This window comes from Solanum stenotomum, chromosome 11 (assembly GCF_019186545.1).
Source record: "Solanum stenotomum isolate F172 chromosome 11, ASM1918654v1, whole genome shotgun sequence".
In the NCBI taxonomy this organism is placed as follows: domain Eukaryota; kingdom Viridiplantae; phylum Streptophyta; class Magnoliopsida; order Solanales; family Solanaceae; genus Solanum; species Solanum stenotomum.
Window position 1 is genome coordinate 3,073,253 of NC_064292.1, and position 27,159 is coordinate 3,100,411.

General features: G+C 34.4%; 1 protein-coding gene and 1 long non-coding RNA gene across 5 annotated transcripts; one reads left to right on the forward strand and one right to left on the reverse strand.

Moving 5' to 3' along the window:
- Window positions 1-6,601: 6,601 nt before the first annotated feature.
- On the reverse strand, window positions 6,602-26,400 carry LOC125843833 (abscisic-aldehyde oxidase-like). 4 transcript variants are annotated; one of them, XM_049523043.1, is made up of 11 exons: window positions 26,086-26,326; window positions 24,725-24,899; window positions 11,818-13,328; window positions 10,966-11,225; window positions 10,643-10,852; window positions 10,291-10,509; window positions 9,061-10,023; window positions 8,478-8,573; window positions 7,917-8,015; window positions 7,565-7,754; window positions 6,602-7,133 (listed from the first exon to the last, which is right to left on the reverse strand). In XM_049523043.1, the coding sequence occupies exons 1-11, from the start codon at window positions 26,231-26,233 to the stop codon at window positions 6,910-6,912; spliced, it is 4,095 nt and encodes a 1,364-aa protein (XP_049379000.1). In that variant the 5' UTR covers window positions 26,234-26,326; the 3' UTR covers window positions 6,602-6,909. The 4 variants fall into 4 exon arrangements, with proteins under 4 accessions (XP_049379000.1, XP_049378999.1, XP_049379002.1 ...); XM_049523042.1 differs by lacking the exon at window positions 24,725-24,899 and adding an exon at window positions 14,168-14,262 and having other exon boundaries at window positions 11,818-13,503; window positions 26,181-26,318; XM_049523045.1 differs by lacking the exon at window positions 26,086-26,326 and adding an exon at window positions 25,803-25,936 and having other exon boundaries at window positions 11,818-12,834; window positions 24,231-24,899.
- On the forward strand, window positions 9,131-21,027 carry LOC125843849 (uncharacterized). Its single transcript, XR_007444066.1, has 2 exons — window positions 9,131-9,261; window positions 20,995-21,027. It is a non-coding gene; the product is annotated as an uncharacterized LOC125843849 (long non-coding RNA).
- Window positions 26,401-27,159: the final 759 nt, after the last annotated feature.

The following is a 27,159-nucleotide window of genomic DNA, read 5'->3' on the forward strand; positions in this document are numbered from 1 at the left end:
ATATGAGTAATAATAAAATTAAAATTAGAAAAAGATGACAACCTTCTTATTTAAGATATTTGTTTATTTTAATAAAAAAAAAATTGACATTTTCTCTTATATTTTCCTTACTAATTGTTAAAAATTATGTGGAAGTTTATTTATTATTTTTCTATTTTTTTTATACTTTTCCAAATTTTGAAAAGACTAAAAATTCTACCTCAAAACCTTATTGAATTATCAAATACACCCATATTTAAATCATTTCATTATTGATGCTATTAATTTTTTAAATTTCTTTCCTTAAATTCATCAATAATGTTATGTGTATCATTTCTTAAATCATTTCTTTTCCTTTCTTTTTTCTTTTTACTTTTTTATTTATTTATTTATTTCAAAACTTAATTGTCATAAACTGCATAAAAAATGTATTTTTTTAATATATAAATAGAATTTGATTTGTCATTTTATTTTGAATTCTTAGATTATTTCTTCTACTAAAGATCGATATCTATATGTTATAATTATATCAATGTTGTTCTTAAATGTCTATTGAAATATAAAAATAAAAATAAAAGTATAATAATGCTATGAATGACCCAATATCAACTAAGAACAACATTGATACTGGGTCCTTCATAGATTATTTCTTATTGTAACGACCTAGTTGGTCGTTTTGAGTACTAGAACTTTTTATTTCATAAAAGACTTTCCGATAGATTCTAAATGAGTATTTCGGACTATTCGTAACTATATTATGAAATACGTGGGGCAGTTTTAATAATTAATTTAGTTGGTGGTTAAAAAAAAAGATAACATTAAAATTTGTAGTGGACCAGTTTTTACCACTTTTATAATTAGTTACAGATAATAATAATTAGGGTAGTAGAAGAAAGGAAGACAAAAATAGAGGCACGAGCGTAAAAACAAATTTGAGAATAGGGTTTACCTGTGCGGCGACTACAAGGATATCAACTGTGTATTTGTTGTAAATGAGAAGAATTATGAGAAATTTTCTCTGTGTATTTTATTGATCAGTGCTCCATTCCATTTATACAAGTAGAAGAGAAGAAAAACAGCTATATTCTATACAGGTGTCCCTATACTATAGGCTAGGTTCTAACAAACTTAAAACAAACTTGTAAGAGAGAATATTCCTATGTACACGTATTGTTATCATCAGCTGGGCCTTTAACAAATGAGCCCAAATTCCTTTTGTCCAATTCATTAGTTGGGCCTGATATTCCTGATATTCCAACAGTATTCTTTTGTTGGTAAGTTTCTTCATTATTAGCTATTACTTCTGTGAAAGTTTAATTGTTAAAGTGTATCTTGGGCTGCTACGAGATTTTGGTGAATTCTATGCATTTGGGGGACATAACTTAATGGACAATTGTCAGGCAATCATTACAATAATTATGCGGTAATGATTAGGAGATGTTAATTAAGTAATTGAATGATATTAAAAAGGATATCAAGTTTTGCTCATAAGTTGCTTATTGCTCGGTGATTAGCAGTATAGGTTAGGTGGTTTTTGTTATTATTGAGGTTATCAAAAATTGGGTTGAAATCTTGTTTGGCATGCACGTGAGTTTTAGTTCTTGGCATTATCGTAGGACCTCTTAATAGCTACTCCCTCCGTCCACAATTGTTTGTCAGGGTAAGGTCACGCACATCCCTCAAGGAAAATTTAATACAAGGTGTAATTTGACTAATATAACTCTACAATACCAAGAATATCAAAAGTCCACATAACTTTTCAATTGAACTACATTATCATTAAGGGCAGAATTGGAAAAAAATGACTAATTATTTCTTGATTGTTTAAATTGACAATTAATCTTGGACATCTATTTTTAGTATACCTGCCAAACAATTGTGGACGGAGGGAGTAATTAATGATTCGCAGTGGACCAATTTATTACAATCATATAGTATGTGTTATAACTTGATTGGAAAGGGAGGGTGGTAATTACTTAATTGCACGGATAGTTGGTAGTGAATTAATGAAATTATGAAGGGGAAAGATATAGTGGTAATATGCATGAATTTGTATCACTGATTGGTTGGGACTTTGGATGAAAGTGAGGAAGTTAATAATTTAACATTAATGGTGATTAAGGATATAAAAGTGTGTGGATATATTGTTGAAGTGTTCGCTGCCACTGGTTGTGTAACCAGACGCTTTAACTTTTAAACATTACAACTTTGCTATTATGTTATAAACTATATTTTGATATATTGAGATAGGTAATTAAATATTAAGTGTATCGAATTATTTGAATTCCACTAAAGATAGGCTAATTAGAGGAATTAAGACTTACCCTTAAGTTTGAATTTTAGGAAATTGATTATAGAATTAGGTGAGTTTTTGGATCAACGCTAGACAAAGAATAATATGACTCTTTATAAACTCGCTAACTTACAAATTATGCATATATACTTGATAGATTGGAAAGGTTCGGAGGCATTGAGGAAAGGAAATGCATTGGAGAAGTAGTTTGCTTGACTTCGGTTCTTCGGTGGAGGTAGATTATGGTTTATTCTATTTGATAGACTCTTAATAGTGATTGATATGCATTGAGTGATATTGTGAAGTTTTCTATGAACTTTATTGTGTGGCTTAGTTGTGTGGTTTGTGATTGGTCTGAAATCCTGAGACCGTGAAATTTATAATCTTGAACCCTCTCTATCGAAGTGATGCCTTGAATAAAGAAGGCTTGATGAAATATTGTTAATAAATTGAAAAGTGGTGATAATAAATGATAAATTAATAATATTATTGGATCGGAGTGTCACGTTTCAACACGGTATTTTTGGATTGGAGTGTCACGTTCCGACACGATATTATTGGATCGGAGTGTCACGTTCCGACACGATATTTCTGGATCGGAGTGTCACGTTCCGACACGGTATTATTGGATCGGAGTGTCATGTTCCGACACAGTATTTTTGGATCGGAGTGTCACGTTCCGACACGATACAATTGGATCGGAGTGTCACGTTTGACACGGTAACATTAAAGGAAAAAGATATTGAATTAACTTAATGTACTCAATCTCAAAGAACCCATTTCCCAAATGAGTGTGGCGTGGAGGCATGAGTCCCCATATGTGTGTTTGATTGCGTACTTACTTTAGTGTTGTTGTCACTGGTTCATGTTATTTGTTGCTTGCCACCTGTTAAGTGTCATAGTTGATTTTATACTATTATTCATTGTATATTAGTTTCTATTTTTGGTTGATCGATGATACCTACTCAGTACATGTTGCCCCATACTGAGTCCTACTTGTGTTTTTCTTTGTTTTCCTTTTATGGAGTGCAGTGAGTGTACCAACGACTTTGACTCGCCCTTAGCTCTACCCAGTCTCAGCATATCAGGTTCAAGGGTGAGCTATTCATTCGAGCTTGTGTTGGATTCTCTCGGTCATGATATGATGTCCTTAGTTTGCGGACACAAATTACTTTATTTCATTTATTTCGGTGTTTTTGATACTCTTAGACTTAGTATTTGGAGATTAGATGTCCTTGATGTGATGACTTTCAGGTTTTGGGGATGATGTGTAATAGATTTTAGAGGTTGATTTGATTGGTTACTTTAATAAGTTTTGAGCTTCCGCATTTTATTGTTATTCGTAATTGAATTATTGATATATGTTGGGGTTTAGATTCCTTGGTTCTCCCACTTAGGAGGTTAAGTGTGGGTGCCACTCACAACTCGATTTGGGTCGTGACACTTATTATTTGATCTGAGCAAATTAATATCAATGTTGCTTTTAGTCGATACTGAGTCATTAATAGTATTATTATACTTTTAGTTTTATTTTTATTTTTCAATAAAAGTTGATGACCTACAAAATTCAAGCTTTATTCATATTGTATTATAGATTTAAAAGTAATCACTTTTAGATTGTTAAATTATTTCTGATTCATTAATTTTCTATTTTGCTAACATAATATATTAAAATATTAATTCCGTTCTTATTACTGATTAATTATTATAACTTATGAATCTAAGGGTTTCAGCAAAAAATCATATGAACTTGAAGTATTGCAACTTATATTTCATGAATACGTAATTTATAAAAAGTTTATTTTAAATTATTGTTATACCGCGCGAATCGCGGATAAGTTTCCTAATTTATTATATTTGTGGTATATTACACAAACAATTTTAAGGAGAATCATGTTTTTGTTACAGTTTGAAAATCTTAAAATAGTGGGGGTTCATGAAATGAGAAAAAAAAAAAAAAACAAAAGATCATTGTGAAATTGTGATTTTTGCATCTTTGAGAAATGCTCTAAAAAAGAGTATTAAGAATGCATATATTTATTGTGGAATAAATCACATGTTGTTGTTTGGCTATAATGAGATGATTTTTAGCTCTAACATGAGAGTTATAAATAAATTATGAAAAACATGTTGAGTAGCCATTTAACATGGAATGTTTTGGAAGAGAAAAAAATCATTCTTGGAATGAAAAAATATCATAAACATATGATGAAATTTTACTTGTCAAGTCACATAATATTGAAAATTTTGTGAAATACAATTTTGTTGATTGTGTGAGTCTTGAAACTCCTTTTGATTCAATTGTGTGAGAAAGTTGTGGCAAATTTAATAAAAAAGGAATTTGCTAGCCTAATAAAAATATGAGCTATGTGACTAACAACTTGACTTAATGTTGTGTTTGCAGTAAAGTACTTTGAAGATAAAAGCAAACTAGATGAGAAAGATTTGGTGTTATTTGGTGGGATGAAAAAAGCAAATTATTTTTTGCTAACTCTATTGTGGAGGTTGAAGTAAAATATATTAAACTTCAACTACTGAAAAAAGTGAATTGAACCACTTTATTTTGATAAAATAATTTTTCTAATTTTGATTAATTGTAATAGCACCAATATAATGGTTGAATACAAAATCGTTATTATAACGGTAAATTCAGACTCATGTGACGAAAACACAATATTGTGAGATCATATTGATCACTGGTATACCATCAATATTAATTGTGCTAAAATTTGTGATAATCTTGCAGAATTATAATCTAAGGCCTTAGCAAGATAAAGAGTTTGAAGGACATCGAGAGGGATGAAATTGAAGCTAAAAATGTTCTGAGTCATATATGAGGAAACCCAACCTGGGGACTAGAGATCCTATAACCAGGTTCAATGGGAAGAATAAATCATATGTTGACTTGTTGTGAAATGCACTATTCTTAATTTTACTCAATCCCTATGATGTAAGTGCATTTATCCTATAATGACTTGTGGAGGTTGAGTCTTGAACTCTTAATGAAATTATGTATCTCGTATGAGTGAGGTGTCAAATTATAGGAGCACCCTTGACAGATTTCACCTATGTGAGTGTGAAAGTAGGTCGCTTTCTATGAAAATGAGCTTGTTCTCAAAAACACTCATGAAACCGGGATAGCACAAGACCGTAATGTGTTGACTATTAAAGCTTATGTCAACACCTTGATTGTTATGTGTAAACAGTGATACTTTATTTCCCTTAAGCAGTCATAGTTCAAGTCTAAGACCACTACTGACTCTGGAGTAAAGATTATTGTTTTACTAAGTGAATGTTCAATACAGAGCACACCTTCATTATGCATAGTAGTCTCCCTTCAACTAAGTTGTGAAGAATCCTCTTATCTTATTATTAAAATGAGTGGGGGATTGTTGGTGTGACATTTTAATATTAATTAAAATATATTATATGTCACATTATATATCATGTTATGTCTATTGGTGGACATTACATTTGTTCTCTTTGCTCTCATCAATAGTGGAAGAAAGTGGTCATTAGTTGTTAGTAACTTATGTAACCACAACTCTTCGTTTCACCCATTATTCTATCTTTAAGTCTTGTAACTTATGTAACATTTGGGCCATTCATTTGACAAATTTACTACTCACTATCTTCCTATTCATTGCAAGGAAGAATTCATCACCTATAAATAGTGTGGTCTTCCTTTGTGTTGAGAGAATAAGAAACAAGAGAAGTACAAGAAAATATAGAATGAAAACGATGAGTAGTATTTTATTGTGTTTATATTGAGATTAGTGTAGTAGTGAAAGAGAGAGTTGAAACAAAAAATAATATTCTAAGTCTTCAATTATATTCACTATATACAAAAGAGAATATTTAAATATTGAAGGAAGGTGTTCTTATGTGGAGCTTTAGACTCTTCAACTAATCCGGAGTTGCTTGAGTTGTACATGTTGTTGGGCTGTTATATCCTGGAGGGAACAAGTCAAGAGTATTACTGCTGGATCGGTGTAGATTATGCCGCAGTGGGCTTGAATATCCTTAAAGAGAGCCAGATATCCGTGCCTCAGCCTAAAGATTTGTTTATGCATTTTTTGTCATTTTATTTCAACTGTAATTTATTATATTTGTGGTATATTACACCAACAATATATTACTCATTTTCTTTTTTAGTCCGTCCAAAAAAAAAGACATATTTTTATGTTTAGTAACAATTTAACTTTAAAATACATATTTTACCTGTAATGAATTGATTTATAGCTACACAAATATCTATGATTTATTTTAAACCATGAGTTTCAAAAGTCTTTCTTTTTTTTCTTGAACACCGTATCAAGTCAAATTGCCTCATATAAATTGAGACGGAGGGACTACTATCACTTTATTGCTATACAATCTAAATGTACACTGAGATTGAAATAGACAGAATAACAAATAAACTTTAAATCACACATTTTCTATTAAACAGAACAGTTCAAATTCTTTAAGAGGATTCAATATCTATGTTGCTCGGACTTTTCAAAAATACGCTCAAGTGCCTGTCGGATTGTCCAAAAATAGTGCATTTTTTGAGGAACCAACATGGCTGAGGCAAACAGTTTTGAGAGTCTGAGCAACATAGTTCAGTATCGTTCGAGATGCATGTTGAAGCACTTTTAGTTAGATTTCTGAGCCAAGATACTTTCCAAATATTTCTCTACATAATCCAGGCCACACTGTGTCTTCACAACTGGTATTATGGCAGGGATGTCCAGATAGAATTCTGAAACAGACCCGTCAAGCTTGCCCCATAGTTTGAGCTGTTCCCGTGCTGCTTTAACAGCTGCTCTTGTTGCACAGTGGACCGAAGCTGCCAGAAGCAGTGGCGGTTCACCAGATGCTGCAAAAAGAGTAATCAAGTTGTGATTCAACAGACATTGGATATGTTGATGACATTGGACTTAGTCTAGTTGAAAGCATGAAGGGACTTCTTCTGTCTCACAGAAAGTATATTCTTGATCTACTTTTAGAAACTGGAAAGTTGCAAACTAGACCTAGCGGTACTTGACTGGTTCCTCGTGTGGACGCATGATTAATATCTATGCTCCAACTCGAGGGGGAGAGTTACAAAATGTATATAGACATCATGCTTACCTAATGTTGGAATAAGATATTGGCTTGCATTCGATTACATATTTCTTTGTCCGATTTTCAAGAATCAGTTGAAACATATTTGCAACATTTTCCACTAAACTGAGTGAAGAACTGAGTTCAAGAACCTTTCATGATGTTCACAGTTATAAGCAAAGAACTTGTTTGACAGAATAATACCTTTAGATGAGAGAACACGTTTTTCATGATGTCCACTGTTTAGCACATGTACATTGAAATTCTGAGGTATAGTGTCTATTGTCGGGATCTTGTATTTCCAAGTGCTATTCGAGACCATTAGTCCGTCTTCGTTGGTGAGATATTCTTCGTGCATGAAAAATCCAATTCCTTGAACGAAAGCCCCTTCAATCTGAAGCAAGGAAAAGAAAGGCAATCGCCACAAATATGAACAGTCTTGTAATAAAGAATCAGATAGTTCTGAAGTTTGAATAACAGATCACATTCATGATGCATCTCTCGAAATAAGCAAATTCCAATTACAGAATCCAAAATCTAAGATGAAGGGAAGAACCTGTCCCAAATCAACGGCTGGATTCAAGCTCTGCCCACAGTCGTATATAATATCTGACTGCAAAATGGCAGTCTCTCCAGTCAGAATATCGATCTCCACCTGTAAAAAAAAAAAGCTTTATTGTTACTTTGCCAAATCAAGGTGCTGCAGAAGATATATTGACGTCAAAATGTTCTCTCTGTTTCAATTTCTTTGTCTTACTTTTCCTTTTTAGTCCGTTTAAAAAAGAATGTCTCTTTCCTTTTTTGACAGCTCTTTAGTTCCAATTTCCACGTGACATATTTAAGACCATAAGATTAAAAGTCATTTTGGTACATTCTACGTATCTTTAGCTTAAGCCCACAAGATTCAAGTCTTCTTTACGTTCTTAAACTCCGTGTCAAGTCAAAACCAGAAAAACAAATTGAAACGGAGGGAGTATTTCACAATCAGAGATCCCTGCTGAGTGTCATGCACTCATATATATTGTAAAATGATAATCCATGAAGCAGACTGAAGCGGGGAATGTTACCTCTACATGGATGACAGAACCAGAAAAACAGACAGAAACAACAAGTTTACCTCACTGACAGCACCGCCAAAGTTCAAATAACTCATGGAACCGGATTGTGGTACATAATAAGAATTTGCTGCTAAGTTTACTGATTGCGTTTGTGCCTGCAAAATAAGGGGCGAGCAGGAGACAACTGCAAACTCAGATATTTAACACAATATGGATAATTGTTTTAAAATATAAATTTTTCCTGAGCTACACGCAAATAGAAGCAATTACAAGCAATTATATATGTTACTTTTAAGTGAATTACTTTGTTATGGTCTTCAAATTGAATTCAATACTCAAAATTTCATTGTGACTGACCCCATGACTTCCAGAATTGAAACGTAGAAAAAAAAATATGAAGGTGGTTATTTATGTTGGTATGATGGACAGATCATAAAATATCTTGTATGATCTACATTAACATATTCTTGATATGGTAAATATGCAAGAGATATTCTAGATACAACATTTAGTTTACAATATTGAGTAGCACTAGTTGTAGCATATATAAGTACCGATGTATTCTTATGTATTTTGATCAATGAATGAAGACAATTTCTCTTGTTTTTTCTCTGTTTATGACAATATAGTGGGAAAACAAACCTGGCGAATCAGCATTGGCCAATCAACAGAGCCATTTTGTTCCTGCAGCTGTTTCTTCAAAGGGGTCAGTCTTTCAACCAATACATCACAGCAAAGTCTAACAGCTTCACAGCTTGATTCTGATGTAGTGCTTCCAGCTGTAAGCCCGGCTTGCACTAAGCTTAAGGTGTCTGCTTGTATGACTCGTACTTTCTCCACGAGGTCTTCGGCCCAACTACTATCAATCAAACCAAGAGCATAGGCAGTCATCTGTCTAACCTTTGTCCATAGCCCTTGGCCAATTTCAATCCCTCCAACCTCTACTATGATCGATCCATCTTGCAGAATACTGACTTTTCCTGAGGTTGGTCGTTGCATAACTTCATACACGACTGGCACTCGAGAAATACCCCTTTTCTTCCATGTGTTATTCTGGTTGAACTGTTCTATCACCTTGCTTCGTTGGAAAAAACTCGAGGACACTGCCAACTTATCCATGATACTAGGCAATGTATATTCTCCTTCTGATACAATGTTACCATAGAATAAATTAAGGCTTTCAAATGTATGAAAATTTTTGTTTCTGACTGAGTCCACCTCTATCGAGAGTGAACTTGCTACGTGCTCGATTATAGCTTCAGCAATATAAGATCCTTGCACCTCCCCAGGGGCCCGCATAGCTGATTTGCTGGTAAGATTTGTCTTGCACAGTTTTACATTGAAAGATAAGGCACCCCAATCATATTTTTTTAGTGCTTTTATCACATTTGATGGTACAATGGGGCTTACATCTTCCGTGATCCCGGCATTTATCAATATATCAAGATGTAATGCTGTGATCTTTCCGCTTGATTTGAATCCTACACTGTACGTTACTTTCATCGGGTGTCGTCCTCCTGTCATTATCATGTCACTGTTCCGGTTGACGTATATCCTGACAGGTCGTCTTAACTTGTATGCTGCTAGTGCACAGGCTGCGGAAACCTGAAATCATGCATAAACTTTAACATCAGATTCAGAGATTTGTTGCAATTACTACTCCCTCCATTTTTAGTCCATTTCAAAAATATGTATCTTTCCTTTTTTGGCAAACTTTTAGTTTCAAGTTTCTCCACGACATATTTAAGACCACAAGATTAAAGAACATTTTGATACATTCTACATATCTTTTAACTTTCTTAAATTCCATGCCCAGTCAAAAACAAACAAGCAAATAGAAACGGAGGGAGTATTTCTTTTTCAAATACTCACAGGCATTGCTCTGATTGCCTTGCCCCCATAGCCACCTCCAACCCTTCTTGTAATTACACGGATATTGTGTTCAGGAACACCAAGACAACTGGCAATAACACGATGCGAATACTCAGGGTACTGACTTGAAGTATAAACAACCATGCAGTTGTCTTCATCTGGAATTGCAAGGGCAGTCTGTGTCTCCATATAAAAATAGTATTCGGAACCAAGCCTTATCTGGAAATGATTATGAAAAGAGCTAATCAGTAATACATGTAAGCCTTTAGCATACATCTATGGCTAGACATGCAAGATCACCATCCAGGAAACCATTCGAATGAATGAAACATTACAGAGAAATCAAAAGTACCTCAGCAGAGAGAATCTTGTGATCAGCCTCAGCCATTCCTTTGGAGAAATCACCGACCTGTTTTGGATATAGACGTGGTGGGATTTGGAAAAAGCTTGATTTCTCAACAGCCTCCTCAACGGTTAAGATGGGAGAATCTATATTTTCAGTGTCGTATTCAACGAGGGCTGTTCTTGCCGCCACATCAGCAGACCTCTGACTGTCAGCAACCTATAATGTTTCAACAACATAAAGAAATTGTTCAAAATTGCTTTGGATTAAAATGCATGAGAAGTTAATGTTTCATAAACTGAATCCAGCTGGCAGAAGCTTGAAGTACTCACCACAACAGCAATTCTGTCGCCAGCATATCGGGTGAGATCATCTGCAAATAAGGGCTCAGTACCGAACGTTGTAAGAACTCCTATATTTTCCCCTCCGCTTGGGATATCTTTAAAAGTAATAACAGTAGTGACTCCATCTGTTAATCGATTTGAGTCGAGTTGGATTCCATTTACACCTGCCAATGGTTTTGTACTATAGATAAATGATCCATGCAGGCAGTTTGGTGGTGAAGGAATGTCATCTACATAAACAGCTTCACCTGCAAAAATGTATATAAACAAACACATGATTTGAAGTTTGGAACATTGCAGAAAAAAAGTTATGTATCATTAACATAATATGCAGATAAATATATTGAGTTAAGAAATAAAAGCATGGCAAGATGAATACATGACAATGAAGATACAGAAAAGGAGAAGAAATGATAAAAACAACTGACCTAGAAAAATACTGAACAGGAAAAAAACTTCAAAACGAAAGATCAAGCCTCGTCTCAGATGTAAAATAAATGACAAGGGAGAAGGAAAGACTGATGAGAAAATTTATAACCAAAATACAAGTTCCGCTGAATATGCATTAACACCAAAGAACCAGTCTAAAACTGTACCAGAGGCGTCGAATCAACCTTACAGTATTTCACTTGAAGTATCAGTTATCAATTTCACAGAATATAAGCTCAATCATAAAAACGGAAACTGTTATTGCAGGAAACTAAACTCCTTGAAGGATAGAATGAAACTGGCATGTTCAGGAAAGATTTGTCACATGGAAACAATTTTTTCATTGTTTCAAGGCTCCCCTTCACTAAACATGCACAAGATTAAATAAACTATTTAAATGAGAGAACTAACCAGCACCTTGCATGGCAGCTCCAACCTTCTTCATCGGTTCACCGACTGGATAGTACTCAGTGCTTGAATATTCCACGACTTGCTTAGCAGAAGACAGTAGTGTTTGTTCTCTCCCCTGACTAATGCGACCATCATTACAACTTTTGGAAAATTCCTCAACTGAGATGTCACTAATTCCACTGAGTAAACCACCAGAAATAGCAGAATGAACATCAGTGAAGGGATAAAGAAACTCGAAAACATAACTGACAGCCAAGCTTGATCTGTACTCGGGGTGTAAAGTGCCATCTTCCGGTATCACTGCTAGTTTGACTAATTTAAGTGCTTCATATAAAACATGTACATTTAATATCTTCCCGTCTAGATATTCCTCTACTTTTTTAGCCCTTGTTGCATGTTTTGTGCCATAAGCACCAAACGCCAATTGGATATTGTTTATCAGGACGCCGTTCTTGCAGTGAGAAACATCAGCATGGAAAGCAGCGTTTACATATGCCAATGCATTCCCATGAGGTCTTGGAGAAGCTCGAAAGGTTTCAAACAACAATTTAGAGTGAGTTTGGAGAGAACTTTGAGCATTCTTAAATGGGATGCAAACACTTAGAAGCACAGTCTTTGAGTCTAGCGGTGGTCTCGATAATAACTCCTCCCATGTGAGCTTTTCAAATCCATGACTGGTCATCAATCTAACAGTAGCACCAAGTCCAAGAAATAATGTAGCAATATCTGAAGGAAAACCATTCTTCTGTGCCATAACCAAATTTCCTCCCACACTAGCAGAGTTTCTAACAAATGGTGAAGCAATCTTCTCCATGTGGTTAGCCAGTTTTTGGGACACCAACGTCCCGTATGAACCAAGATTGACTTTGTTTTCCTCTTTCAAGAATGAAATCAGTTTAGAGATAGTCACAGTTGCTCCAACTTCAATCCCATTCTGATCTCTTTCGATGATTGAGGATTCAGGAATGTACCTGAGATCAACATAATGATCATATGGCTGAGTTTCCTTATAATAACCTGTACCGGTATTTCCAACGACAAGTTTAAATCTTGCACCATTTTCCATCACATTGGAGTACAACAAGTTCCGTAGCTCTTCAATCGAAACAGGATTGTACCAAGGGTACCTCCTTGAGGAGTCCGAATTCGTAGTGGATTCACTTTTCAAGAACTCAGGATATGTACTAAAATTCTTGGTTGGATCATAGGGAGGTAACTTACTTACTTTCAATTCCTTGGAATCTCCCTTTTTCCAAAAAGAATTGAACCCCAAATCCTCTATATCAACATCAGCAGCAAAACTCTTGCAGGCATCAGCAATGGGCCGGTATCCAGTGCATCGACAAAGGTTCCCTGTGATGGCCTTTTCAGCTTCAGATGAAGTAAGCTTAGAGAATCCTGGTGGAGGATTGGGTTTGTTTCCTTTATCGGCGTTAACGAGAGCTGAGAAAAATGACATACACATGCCAGGAGTGCAAAAGCCGCATTGAGAAGCATGGAAACCGGCAAATCTTTCATGAATAGAGTGAAAACCATCTCTGGTGTTCCCAAGGCCTTCACTTGTCGTAATTGAACAACCATTTAAACTGCAAAGAAGTGTAAGACACGAACTCATGCTAAAATCTTCAACCTTTTCAAGATTGGGATCATACTTCGACACCAGAACGACACAAGCTCCACAACCACCTGTAACAACACAAATAAGTTACGTTTTTTCTGAAGCCAAAATATAGAATTTGTTACAAAAACATAAATCAGATGATGAGATGATACCTCTTTACAAGACTATGAAGAAATAAGTGTTTCCATATAATCTAAAGTTAGCCATTTTATTCCATTGTACTTCCAATTAACAAGAAACAGAGAAAAAGGACAAGGAATTACATAAAGTAGTTCACTATGAAACAAAAAACTCCATCTTAAGAGAACTAATTCTTGTAAATGACTGATTTTCATTGCCTGAAAACCGTCACGCATCTGTACTTAAGAGGACCTCATTCTCAAGACACGAACTCAAGACTCTTTACCGTTCCACACCCTTAGATTGTCAAAAAACACTTAGAGAGTACAGAATTTAAGCACATAACCAAAAAATCTCAAAAAGGAATTCCTAATAAGTTATCATGTACTTTCTGCAAGATCACTGGTGAACAAGAAAAGTACAGCAGAAGTTATCATATCAGCATAGGCAAAAACTCTACAAGATTTCTTCCTATATGTCCAAATCTTGATGACAGAGTTACCCTATAAGTAGGTATCTGCGGGCAAGCTGACCTGAGCACAACATTTATCTAAAAAATTATATAGTATACATGTAACAGAGTGGTAAAAATATATTTAGGATAATTACCTTCACCACAACCAAGCTTGGGACTCTTGAAACAAGTCTCAGAGCGCAAGAACTGAAGCAGAGTTGTAGAAGGATCAACACATGGCAACTCAAACCTCTCTCCATTAACTGCCAAAACCAAACTCACATTCTTTTGTCTTTCTTCCATTAATGTAATAGCAGTTGACTCCACACAGACCCTTTATCAAAAATCTTGTCTTTTTCTACTTTTTAAACTGAAAGTTAACAGAAGTGAAAGAAGAAACAAGAATCTTGAATTCAAAATCTTACTTTTAAACACAAAAACTTACTTTAATTTGACACACACCCTTTATCAAAAATCTTATCTTTTTTCTTTTTTCTTTTTTCCTTCCTATTCTTGGTAACTCGAACCCATAATCTTAGAACCCACAACACTGTTATCTATTAAAATCTTATCTTTTGCAACTTCCTAAGCTGAAAACATCAGAACTTAAAGAAAAAAATCATGAATCTTGAATAGGGTGTTCAAAGATTGAGTTTTTAACACAAAAGCTTTCCAAATCAAGATTATTGGCTAGCTGAAACACTAAAGCAGTTAACTTTGACACATACCCTTCATCAAAAATCTTGTCTTTTTCAACTTTTTGAGCTGAAAAAATAACAGAAACTGAAAGAAAAACCAAGAATCTTGGAATTGTATTGGGGTGTCCCCAAATAATTAAACTTTATTATCTCAAAATATTCAACAAACAATATGATAATAATACTACATAACATTCAACATTCTCTTGCATATCTTAACATGATTGGTTAAATTATAGCCTTAAATTTTTAAGTTATATGAGATTTCATGGTGCCCTATGGGCCCATACTATATATGACAGCCATTTTGTGGTGCCACAAAATGTACATTTTTTGTTTTGTGTGTGTGGACTTTTCAAGAAATATATATTGAGAACAGAATGTCTTCAGTTTTATTTGTCCACTAACTTGGATCCTTTTGAAAAATTATTTATTGAAGATTTATTTTATTAAATTATTCATATTAATAATAATAATATTTTAAATTTTTTAATTTAATTACAAGGAGGAATATTTTATATAGTTATTAAAAAAATAATAATAAAAAGGAATAAAAATNGTCAACAAACAATATGATAATAATACTACATAACATTCAACATTTTCTCGCATAGCTTAATATGATTGGTTAAATTATAGCCTTAAACAATATGACCGCCATTTTGTGGTGCCACAAAATGTACTTTTTTTTGTTTTGTGTGTGTGGACTTTTTCAAGAAATATATATTGAGGACAGAATGTCTTCAGTTTTATTTGTCCACTAACTTGGATCCTTTTGAAAAATTATTTATTGAAGATTTATTTTATTAAATTATTCATATTAATAATATTTTAAATTTTTTAATTTAATTACAAGGAGGAATATTTTATATAGTTATTAAAAAGGAATAAAAATTAAATTAGCATAATTCGCAAAATTAAAAGCCTTTACATTTTTTTTTTGCATCTGATCTCAATAAAGTTATTCAGAATCAATTTACAAGAAGTCAACGATTAGGTGGAACATGTTCGAGTGATCTCATATATTGATGATTAATCCACTTAGGAAAGGAGATTTTCGTACGTGAGATCTGGAGAGGATAATATGTAGGCAACCTTATGTCTACCTTGTGAAGGTAGGGAGGTGATTTTTGATAGACCCTCGGCTCGAGTAAGCATAACAAAAATCAAGAATGTAAAATAAATATAATGGCAAAGAACTCATGCTAAAAACAGTTAAGAAAACAACATGTAGCTACAACAATAATATAATAACTGAAGCAAAGGAAACAACAATATTGATAAGGGAACCAAACATCGCTCAATTAGCCACTGACCTTCTACCTTAATTCTTAACCTCTATGTTTTTCTATCTAGCATCATGTCCAACTGCAGGCATGTCATGCTCTATTTAATCACATCTCCCAAAAACTTTTCTTCTCTTCTTCTACGTCTCGTTATATCCACTGTAGCCAACCAGGATCTCAAACATCCTTATTGGAGCACTTAACGAATCATCTCAGTCTTGTCTCCCTTATCTTGTCTAGGCCACTTTCAAGTTCCACCTTATTCATTTATGTTAACATACTTCTTGTACATATTCAAAAAATTATTTTAAATGTGATTTTGAAAAAGTCATACACAGATATGATTTTCTAAATAATAGTTTATAGTTATTGGACAGTCACTTCAATATTACTTGATAAAAATGAATAAAAAAGATTTCTTTCTTTTTCAAAAAGAAGATAACAGACTAAAGTATTTATTTTGTTTTTTTTGTTTAATGTTAAGGGGTCCAAGTTTTAATTTTAAATGTGTTAAAAGGGTGGGCCGGTTAAATTCTGGAGACGTAGAACCTCTAATAAAAGGCCACGTGGAATTGCAAAATAATTTATATTTTTTTGTTAAAAAATAATGTCATGAATAGACACTTTGTTGAATGACATAAATGAGCTCAATTTAATTCTATATAAGTGAGATCTAGAGAAGGTAATGTGCCGACAGCCTTATCTCTACCTTCACGTGGTTTACGATAAGACCCTCCGGTCGAGTAAGCATATTAAAAATCAAGTATGTAAAATAAATATCATAGCAAAGAGCTGATGCTGAAAACAATTAAGAAAAGAACAAGTAACTACAACAAATAATATGTTAATTTAAGCATTTGTATATCTTCTTCTCACATATACAAATCATCTCAATTTTGTCTTCCTTATCTTGTCCATCACAAAAATTACTTTCAAGTTTTATCATATTGAATTTCTCCTAGTATGTCACACATCTATGTTCACATCCTTTTTTGTACTTATCCAAAAAATATATATATATTCTAATGTGATTTGAAAAGTCAATACACAAAATATGATTTTCTGAATAATAGTTTATAGATATTGGACAGTCACTTCAATGTTTTAAAAGTGACGATCATCTTATGATTTTATTAGGGTATGTGATTGTTAGAGAAAATGACATAAATAGTCATTTAACTATATGAGTAGGTCTAAAATGGTTCCTTAATTATGTATTTAATGGATTTAGTCTTTTAACTATACATTTACCGATTTTAGTCTCTTAACTATAAACTTATCGATTTTAGTCCTTTAAGTATTCAAAAACTTATCAAGTTTGGTCTTTGTCCATTTTTTAAATACAAATAGCTTAGGTTTATATTAACGGAAATCTTCATAAAATTAAATCTTTAACCCATTTTTTAAGTTGTTTCTCTATTCCCGCCCTTTTTTCTTCAAACTACTCTTATGAAAAGAACAATAACGTCAATGATTCAAAATAAAATTAATGAGGTAAGAAGATATAAGTCCTAATTTTATTCAATGAGGATAAAATTAAGCTTATTGAATAGCACTTGAATATGCTAATCAGTGTGGATTTTATTTAATTTAAGCAAATTTCTTTACGTAAATAAAATGAATAGAATAATAAAATTGATCTATTTAAAAAAACTACAAATCTATCATTTTATAAATTTCAATTTCCAAAAAATTAAACAAATTTCGTTCAATGAAGTCGTTGGAGTACAAACTTTGGATTTAACGGGTAATAATTTTTTTCTTTTTTATAATAAAGTTAAGCATATTGATCAAGTCATTAGTAGCAATAATATGCTTCATTTTATCCTCCGTTGAATAAAATTACGACATATATTTTCTTTCCTCATGAATTTTATTTTAAATCGTTGAGGTTAAGGTTCTTCGCATAAGGTTAATTTGAAGAAAAGTAGCGGAGAGAGAGAAACAATAGAAAAAATTGCTAAAGGATTTAATTTCTCGGGACATGGATTCCGTTAATATAAACCTAACCTATTTGTATTAAAAAAAATAGACAAAGACCAAACCTGATAAGTTTTTGAATACTTAAAGGACTAAAATCGGTAAGTTTATAGTTAAGAGACTAAAACCGATAAGTGTATAGTTAAGAGACCAAAACTGATAAATTTTTGAATAATTAAAGGACTAAATCCGTTAAGTGTATACTTAAGAGACCATTTTAAACATACTCCTTTAGTTAAGAGACTATTTATGTCATTTTCTCCTGATAGTTACATAATGAAACGTCAAAAGTTCCCAATTATTACTTGATATAATTGGAAAAAAAAATCAAAAAAATTCAAAAAGATAACAACTAAAGTATTTATTTTCTTTTTTTGCTTAATGTTAAGGGGTCCAAGTTTTAATTAAAAATGTGTTGAAGGGTGGGGCCTGTTTAATTTTGGAGACGTAGATCTCTAATAAGAGGCCGTATGAAAAAAATTATTATTATAAAATCATTTATTTTTTCTATTAAAAGATAGTATCATGAATAGACACTTCCCTTTGGGTGCGCACAGGGTAAAATTCCCGCTCCTATGCAATAGCCCGCAAACCACATAGGAGAGGTAATCCGCACTAAGCATGCCTGGTGCGACGAGCTCGATCCAGAAGGCAAACCCCTTGCTTTCGTTGGCAAGGGGTTTCGAACTTGAGACCTCCAACATGGAAGTCCCAAGCCCAAACCACTGGACCACCCCGAAGGGTTAAATCACACATTTTCTATGCAAAAAAAAAAAAAAAACAGTTCAAATTCTGTATGAGGATATACATAAAAACAAGTATTCAGTATCTATGTTGCTCTAACTTTTCAAAAATGCCCCAAGTGTCTGTCGGGTCATCCAAAAATAGTGTATTTTTTGAGGAACCAACACGGCATAGGCAACATTTTTGAGAGTTTGAGCAACATAGTTCAGTATCATTTGAGATGCATGTTGAAGCACTTTTAGTTAGATTTCTGAGCCAGCAAACTTTCCAAGTATTTTTCCACATAATCCAGGCCACACTGTGTCTTCACAACGGGTAATATGGCGGGGACGTCTAGATAGAATTCTGAAGCAGACCCGTCAAGCTTGCCCCATAGTTTGAGCTGTTCACGTGCTGCTTTAACGGCTGCTCTTGCTGCACAGTGGACTGAAGCTGCCAGAAGCAACGGCGGTTCACCAGATGCTTCAAAAAGAGTAATCAAGCTAAGATTCAGCGGTTTGTATGAATAAAGGCAAATTCAGAATTTGATGATGTAATTCACAGTTATAAGCGAAAAAGCAAAGAACTTGTTTGGCAGAATGGGTGGGAAAACAAATGAAAACAGAATAATACCTTTAGATGAGAGAACGCGTTTTTCGTGATGTCCACTGTTTACCACATGAACATTGAAATTCTGAGGTATGGTGTCAATAGTTGGGATCTTGTATGTCCAAGTGCTATTTGAGACCATTAACCCGTCTTTGTTTGTAAGATATTCTTCGTGCATGAAAAATCCGATTCCATGTACAAAAGCCCCTTCAATCTGCAGCAAAGGAAAAGAAAAGCAATCTCACATTTATGAACAATATGGAAGAACAGATCATAGCATGATGTATTTCTCAATCTATAAGCAAATTCTAGTTACAAAATTTAAAATCTACGACGAAGGGAAGAACCTGTCCCAAATCAACGGCTGGATTCAAGCTCTGCCCGCAGTCGTAAATGATATCCGACTGCAAAATGGCAGTCTCTCCAGTCAGAATATTAATCTCCACCTGCATAAAAGCTTTATTATTACTTATCCAAATGAAGGTGCTGCAGAACATATATTGGCTGCAAAACACTCCCTCCGTTTCAATTTCTGTCTTACTTTCCTTTTTAGTCCGTTTGAAAACAAATGACTCTTTCCTTTCTATTCAGCTCTTTTATTCCAATTTTCCACATGACATGTTTAAGACCACAATATTCAAAAGTTCTTTACTTTTGTGTCAAGTTGAATCAGACAAACAAATTGAAACGGAGGGAGTATTCCACAATCAGAGATCCCTGCCGAGTGTTGTCACTCATATATATTGAAAATTGATAAGCCATGAAGCAGACTGAAGCAGGGAACGTTACCGAAAGGGAACCAGAAGAACAGACAGAAACAACAAGTTACCTCACTGACAGCAGCGCCAAAGTTCAAATAACTCATGGAACCGGATTCTGGTACATAATAGGAATTTGCTGCTAAGCTTACTGATTGCGCTTGTGCCTGCAAAATAAGGGGCAAGTGGGAGACAACTGCAAACTAAGATATTTAACAAACTATGGCTAATTGTTTTACAAGAATAAATTGTTCCTGAACTACACGCATACGATTAGTTCACTTATCGTTCCAAACAATATACAAGCAATTAGTTCCTTTTAAGTGAATTACTTTGTTATGGTCTTCATATTGAATTCAAGACTAATTTTTTTTATTGTGAGTGACCCCATGACTTCCAGAGTTGAAATGTCGGAAAAAATGAGAAGGTGGTTATACATGTTAGTATGATCAACAGATCATAGAGTATTTTGTATGATCTACTTTAAGATATTCTCGATATGGTAACTATACAAGAGATATTCTAGATACAACATTTGGCTTAGAATATATGTAAGAGATATTTAAGAAGTGTAGAATATTATATAGCTTTAGCTGTAGAACATTATGCACACAATTTGTAGGATTTACATTAAGTTCCGAATATTTCTCTTGTGTATAAATATCGATGTATTCTTATGTTTCTCTAGTTTTTTCTCTGTTTATTACAATACAGTAGGAAAACAAACCTGGCGAATCAGCATTGGCCAATAAACAGAGCCATTTTGTTCCTGCATCTGTTTCTTCAAAGGGGTCAGTCTTTCAACCAAGGTATCACAGCAAAGTCTAACAGCTTCACAGCTTGTTTCCGATGTAGTGCTTCCAGCTGTAAACCCGGCTTGCACTAAGCTCAAGGTGTCTGCTTGTATGACTCGAACTTTCTCCACGAGGTCTTCGGCCCAACTACTATCAATTAAACCAAGTGCATAGGCAGTCATCTGTCTAACCTTTGTCCATAGCCCTTGGCCAATTTCAATCCCTCCAACCTCTACTACGATCGATCCATCTTGCAGAATGCTGACTTTTCCTGAGGTTGGTCGTTGCATAACTTCATACACAATAGGCACTCGAGAAATACCCCTTTTCTTCCATGTGTTATGCTGGTTGAATTGTTCTATCATCTTGCTTCGTTGGAAAAAGCTCGACGACACTGCCAACTTATCCACGATACTAGGTAATGTATATTCTCCTTCTGCTACAATGTTACCATAGAATAAATTAAGGCTTTCAAATGTATGGAAATTTTTGTTTCTGACTGAGTCCACCTCCATCGAGAGTAAACTTGCCACGTGCTCGATTATAGCTTCAGCTATATAAGATCCTTGCACCTCCCCAGGGGCCCGCATAGCTGACTTGCTGGTAAGATTTGTCTTGCACAGTTTTACATTGAAAGATAAGGCACCCCAATCATATTTTTTTAATGCTTTAATCACATTTGATGGTAAGAGTGGGCTTATATCTTCTGTGATCCCGGCATTCATCAATATATCAAGATGTAATGCTGTGATCTTTCCGCTCGATTTGAATCCTACACTGTATGTTACTTTCATCGGGTGTCGTCCTCCTGTCATTATCATGTCACTGTTCCGGTTGACGCATATCCTGACAGGTCGTCTTAACTTGTATGCTGCTAGTGCACAGGCTGTGGAAACCTAAAATCATGCATCAACTTTAACATCAGATTCAGAGAATTGTTATTATTACTATCTCTGTAAGAAATACTCACAGGCATTGATCTAACTCCCTTGCCCCCAAAGCCACCTCCAACCCTTCTTGTAATTACACAGATATTGTGTTCGGGAACACCAAGACAACTGGCAATAACATGTTGCATGTTCTCAGGGCACTGGCTTGAAGTATAAACAACCATGCAGTTGTCTTCATCTGGAATTGCAAGGGCAGTCTGTGTCTCCATATAAAAATAGTACTCCGAACCGAGTCTTATCTGGAAATGATTATGAAAAGAGACAATCAGTAACATAATTGAACCTTTAGCAAACATCACCAATCGGGAAACCATTCAAATGAATGGAACAGTAGAGAAATTGTAAGTACCTCAGCAGAGAGAATCTTATGATCTGCTTCAGACATTCCTTTTGAGAAATCACCAACTTGTTTTGGATTCATATATGGCGGGATTTGGAAAAAGCTAGATTTCTCAACAGCTTCCTCAACGGTTAAAATGGGAGAATATATATTTTCAGTGTCATATTCAACGAGGGCTGTTCTTGCAGCCACATCAGCAGACCTCTGACTGTCAGCAACCTATGATGTTTCAACAACATAAAGAAATTGTTCAAAATAGCTTTGGATTAAAAATGCATGAGAAATTAATGTTTCATAAACCTAATACAGCAGGCGGAAACTTGAAGTGCTCACCACAAGAGCAATTCTGTCACCAGCGCATCGGGCGAGATCATCTGCAAATAAGGGCTCGGGATCAGACATTGTAATAACTCCTACATTTTCCCCTCCACTTGGAATATCTTTAGAAGTAATAATGGTGCTGACTCCATCTGTTGATTGATTCGACTCAAGCTGGACTCCCTTTACACCTGCTAATGGTTTTGTACTATAGATAAATGCTCCATGCAGGCAATTTGGTGGTGAAGGAATGTCATCTACATAAACAGCTTCACCTGAAAAATAGTATATAAGCGAACACATTTGAAGTTTGAACTAATGCAACGGGCTTATGTTCATCTGCCATCAGGTGAAGTGAAACAGAGATAATAAGAAGATGTTAGAAAATGAACAATAGAGAGTGTAACTAGAAAGTTAATTATTGTAANACATAAACAGCTTCGCCTGAAAATAGTATATAAGCGAACACATTTGAAGTTTGAACTAATGCAACGGGCTAATGTTCATCTGCCATCAGGTGAAGTGAAACAGAGATAATAAGAAGATGTTAGAAAATGAACAATAGAGAGTGTAACTAGAAAGTTAATTATTGTAATACTCCTGATGCAAAAATTAATGGCTGATTCCACAACTCGAAGTCGTGACCTATAGGTCACATCACACATGCAAACAATTTTATCTTTGCTTCAAACCCCCCTTCGCTTAACATGCATAAGATGAAATAAACTATATAAATGAGAGAACAAACCAGAAGCTTGCATGGCAGCTCCAACCTTCTTCATCGGTTCACCTACTGGATAGTACTCGGTGCTTAATTCCACGACTTGCTTTGCAGAAGACAGTAGTGTTTGTTCTCTCCCCTGACTAATGCAACCATCATTACAACTTTTGGAAAATTCCTCAACTGAGATGTCACTAATTCCACTGAGTAAACCACCAGAAATAGCAGAATGAACATCAGTGAAGGGATAAAGAAACTCGTAAACATAACTGACAGCCAAGCTTGATCTGTACTCGGGGTGTAAAGTGCCATCTTCCGGTACCACTTCTACTTTGACTAATTTAAGTGCTTCATATAAAACATGTATATTTAATATCTTCCTGGTTAGATATTCCTCTACCTTTTTAGCCCTTGTTGCATGTTTTGTGCCATAAGCACCAAACGCCAACTGTATATTGTTTATCAAGAGGCCCTTCTGGCAGAGAGAAACATCAGCCTGGAAAGCGGCATTTATATATGCCAATGCACTCCCATGAGGTCGTGGAGCAGTTCGAAAGGTTTCAAACAAAACTTTAGAATGAATTTGTAAAGAACTTTGATCTTGCTTAAATGGGATACAAACACTTAGAAGCACAGTCCTTGAGTCTAGCGGTGGTCTTGATAATAACTCCTCCCATGTGAGCTTTTCAACTCCATGACTGGTCATTAAGCTAACAGTAGCACAAAGTCCAAGAAATAATGTAGCAATATCTGAAGGAAAACCATTCTTCTGTGCCATAACCAAATTTCCTCCCACACTAGCTGAGTTTCTAACAAATGGTGAAGCAATCTTCTCCATGTGGTTAGCTAGTTTTTGGGACACCAACGTCCCGTATGAACCCAAATTGACTTTGTTTTCCTCTTTCAAGAATGAAATCAGTTTAGAGATAGTCACAGCTGCTCCAACTTCAATGCCAGTCTGATCTCTTTTGATGATTGAGGGTTCAGGAATGTACCTGAGATCAATGTAATGATCATATCGCTGAGTTTCCTTATAATAACCTGTGCCGGTATTTCCAACGATAAGTTTGAAGCTTGCACCATTTTCCGTCACATTGGAGTACAACAAGCTCCGTAGCTCCTCAATGGAAACAGGACTGTACCAAGGGTACCTCCTTGAGGATTCCAAATTCGTGGCAGATTCACTTTTCAAGAACTCGGGATACATACTGAAATTCTTGGTTGGATCATAGGGAGGTAACTTACTTACTTTCACTTCCTTGGAATCTCCTTTTTTCCAAAAAGAATTGAACCCCAAATCCTCGATATCAACGTCAGAAGCAAAACTCTTGCAGGCATCAGCAATAGGCCGGTATCCAGTGCATCGACAAAGGTTCCCTGCTATGGCCTTTTCAGCTTCAGATGAAGTAAGCTTAGAGAATCCTGGTGGAGGATCGGGTTTGTTTCCTTTATCGGCATTGACGAGAGCTGAAAAAAATGACATACACATGCCAGGAGTGCAAAAACCGCATTGAGAAGCATGGAAACCGGCAAACCTTTCATGAATAGAGTGAAAACCATCTCTGGTGTTCCCAAGGCCTTCACTTGTCGTAATTGAACAACCATTTAAACTGCAAAGAAGTGTAAGGCATGAACTCACGCTAAAATCTTCGATCTTTTTAAGATTGGGATCATACTTCGACACCAGAACAACACAAGCCCCACAACCACCTGTAACAATACAAATAAGTTATGTTCTTTCTGATGCCAAAATATAGAATTTGTTACAAATACAATAAATCAGATGAAGAGATGATACCTCTCTAAAAGACTTGTGAAGAAAAAAGGACTTCCATGTAATCTAAAGTCAGCAAAGGAATGAAACATCTCATTTAACATGTAATCTATGTTGAAAATCCATGGAAGTTGGCCATTTTATTTCATTGTACAGGAAAAGTAGTTCTTTATAGGGAAACTGCACAAGATAGCTGAGTATGTAAATCAGTTACATATGGTGATACTTAAACTCCTTTTTTGTGAACTCTTAATATTCAGACTTATTGAAACAAAAAGATGTATAGTTTGGAGAACCCATTGTTTTAACTTCCAATTAACCAGAAGAAAAAAAGGAAAAGGAATTACATAAAGTAGTTCACTATGAAACTAAAAACTCCATTTTAAGAGAAACCAATTCATGTAAATGACTGATTTCATTGCCTGAAAACCTTCAAGCATCTGGAATCCAATGGCCTGATTAGTCCACTATAGCTCTCTGTACTTAACTCAAGACCTCCGGGTAAGAGTGAAAGAATCTTTACCGTCCCACCGCTTAGATTGTCACTTAAGAGTACAGAATTAAGCACAGAAGCCTAAAAACCTCCAAAAGGAGTTCCTAATATGCTATCCACTGGTAAACAAGAAAAGTACAGCAGAAGTCGTCAATTTCCATGAAAAGCACAGAATCAAAGCAAAATGAAGATTTACATAAGAACACCAATTTAAGTAAATCCACAGCTTTTAACATTCCTTATGTATCAGCAGTTAAACACTTTGTTGCTCAGACACTCCAAAAATGTAATCGCACTGTGTAAGATCCTCAAAAAATGCTCTAATTTTTCAAGTATCCGCACACACCTATCACCAGTTTTGTAGAGTCCGAGCAACATAGCCAAAACAAACATATAGTGTACACTAGGTGGATTAAGAACCATGAAATCTCAGGTTCAAATCATCAAAGGCAAAAACACAACATGATTTCTTTCTATCTGTCCAAACCTTTCTTGATAAAGTTACCCAATAAGTAGGTATCTGCATAATTAGCCGAAGTGCGAGCAAGCTGATCCGGACCGCAGACAGTACGTTTATAAAAAAAAACATTTACTGTAGTATGAATGGTAAAAAAAAATAGTAGAATTACCTTCTCCACAACCAAGCTTGGGACTCTTGAAACAAGTCTCAGAGCGCAAGAAGTGAAGCAAAGTTGTAGAAGGATCAACACATGGCAACTCAAACCTTTCTCCATTAACTGCCAAAACCAAACTCACATTTTTTTGTCTTTCATCCATTAATGTAATAGCAGTTGACTTCACACAGACCCTTTATCAAAAATCTTACCTTTTTTCTACTTTCTAAGCTAAAAGTTACCAGAACTGAAAGAGCAAACAAGAATCTACTTTCCAGGTAAGATCATGTACTCAGTAAGCTGCAAGTATGTCACGTTCTGTCTAATCACGTCTCCCGAAAAACTTCTTTTGTCTTCCTCTACCTCTCTCTCACACCTCCTTATTGGAAAATTTGTGCATCTTCTCTTTAGATATCTGAATTATCTCGTGTCTCCCTCATCTTGTCCACCACGAAAATCACTTCTAAGTTCCTCCTTCCCCAAATAGTTTTATTGTTAATATCACTACTAGTATGTCACGTACTTTTTGTACATATTCAAAAATGAGATTTGAAGAAGTCAAAATTATACATACAGATATGATTTTCTAAATAATAGTTTATAGATAATGGATCGGACAGTCACTTCAATATTAAAATAGTGACGATTATTTAATGTCTTCAATTATTTGAATCTAAATAATTTATCTATATGCATACTTTAGGGACATAAATTTTAAATTAAGGAACTAACAAGATGGGAAAGAGAAGACTAACTTCAATTTTAAAATTGAAAATTATTAGTGAATTATTTAAAAAACTTAATCATCATATCATATCATTCATATATTACTATAAATGGAAAAAAAAAAGTTAAAAGTTGAATTACGATTTTACCCCTATTATAAATTAAAATGTTATAAAAATATTTAATTATTTAATTTAAATATTCAATTGTATCATTTTAATAAAATTGTTAATGACTTTTACACTTCTTTAGATTAATTTCTAATTAAAATATCTAATTTAATACTTTATCATCTATAATCTATATGTATATTTAATTTAATCATCCTCATCATATCATATAATCATCATATTATATTATCAT

Coding starts and splice junctions, on each gene's coding strand:
- LOC125843833 (XM_049523043.1), bottom strand. CDS start 26,233: ATGGATGAAAGACAAAAAAATGTGAGTTTGGTTTTGGCAGTTAATGGA. Junction 11,226..11,817: donor AGCTGCCATGCAAGGTGCTG/GTTAGTTCTCTC, acceptor ACATTTTTGCAG/GTGAAGCTGTTTATGTAGAT. Junction 7,755..7,916: donor CAGCCGTTGATTTGGGACAG/GTTCTTCCCTTC, acceptor TCCTTGCTTCAG/ATTGAAGGGGCTTTCGTTCA.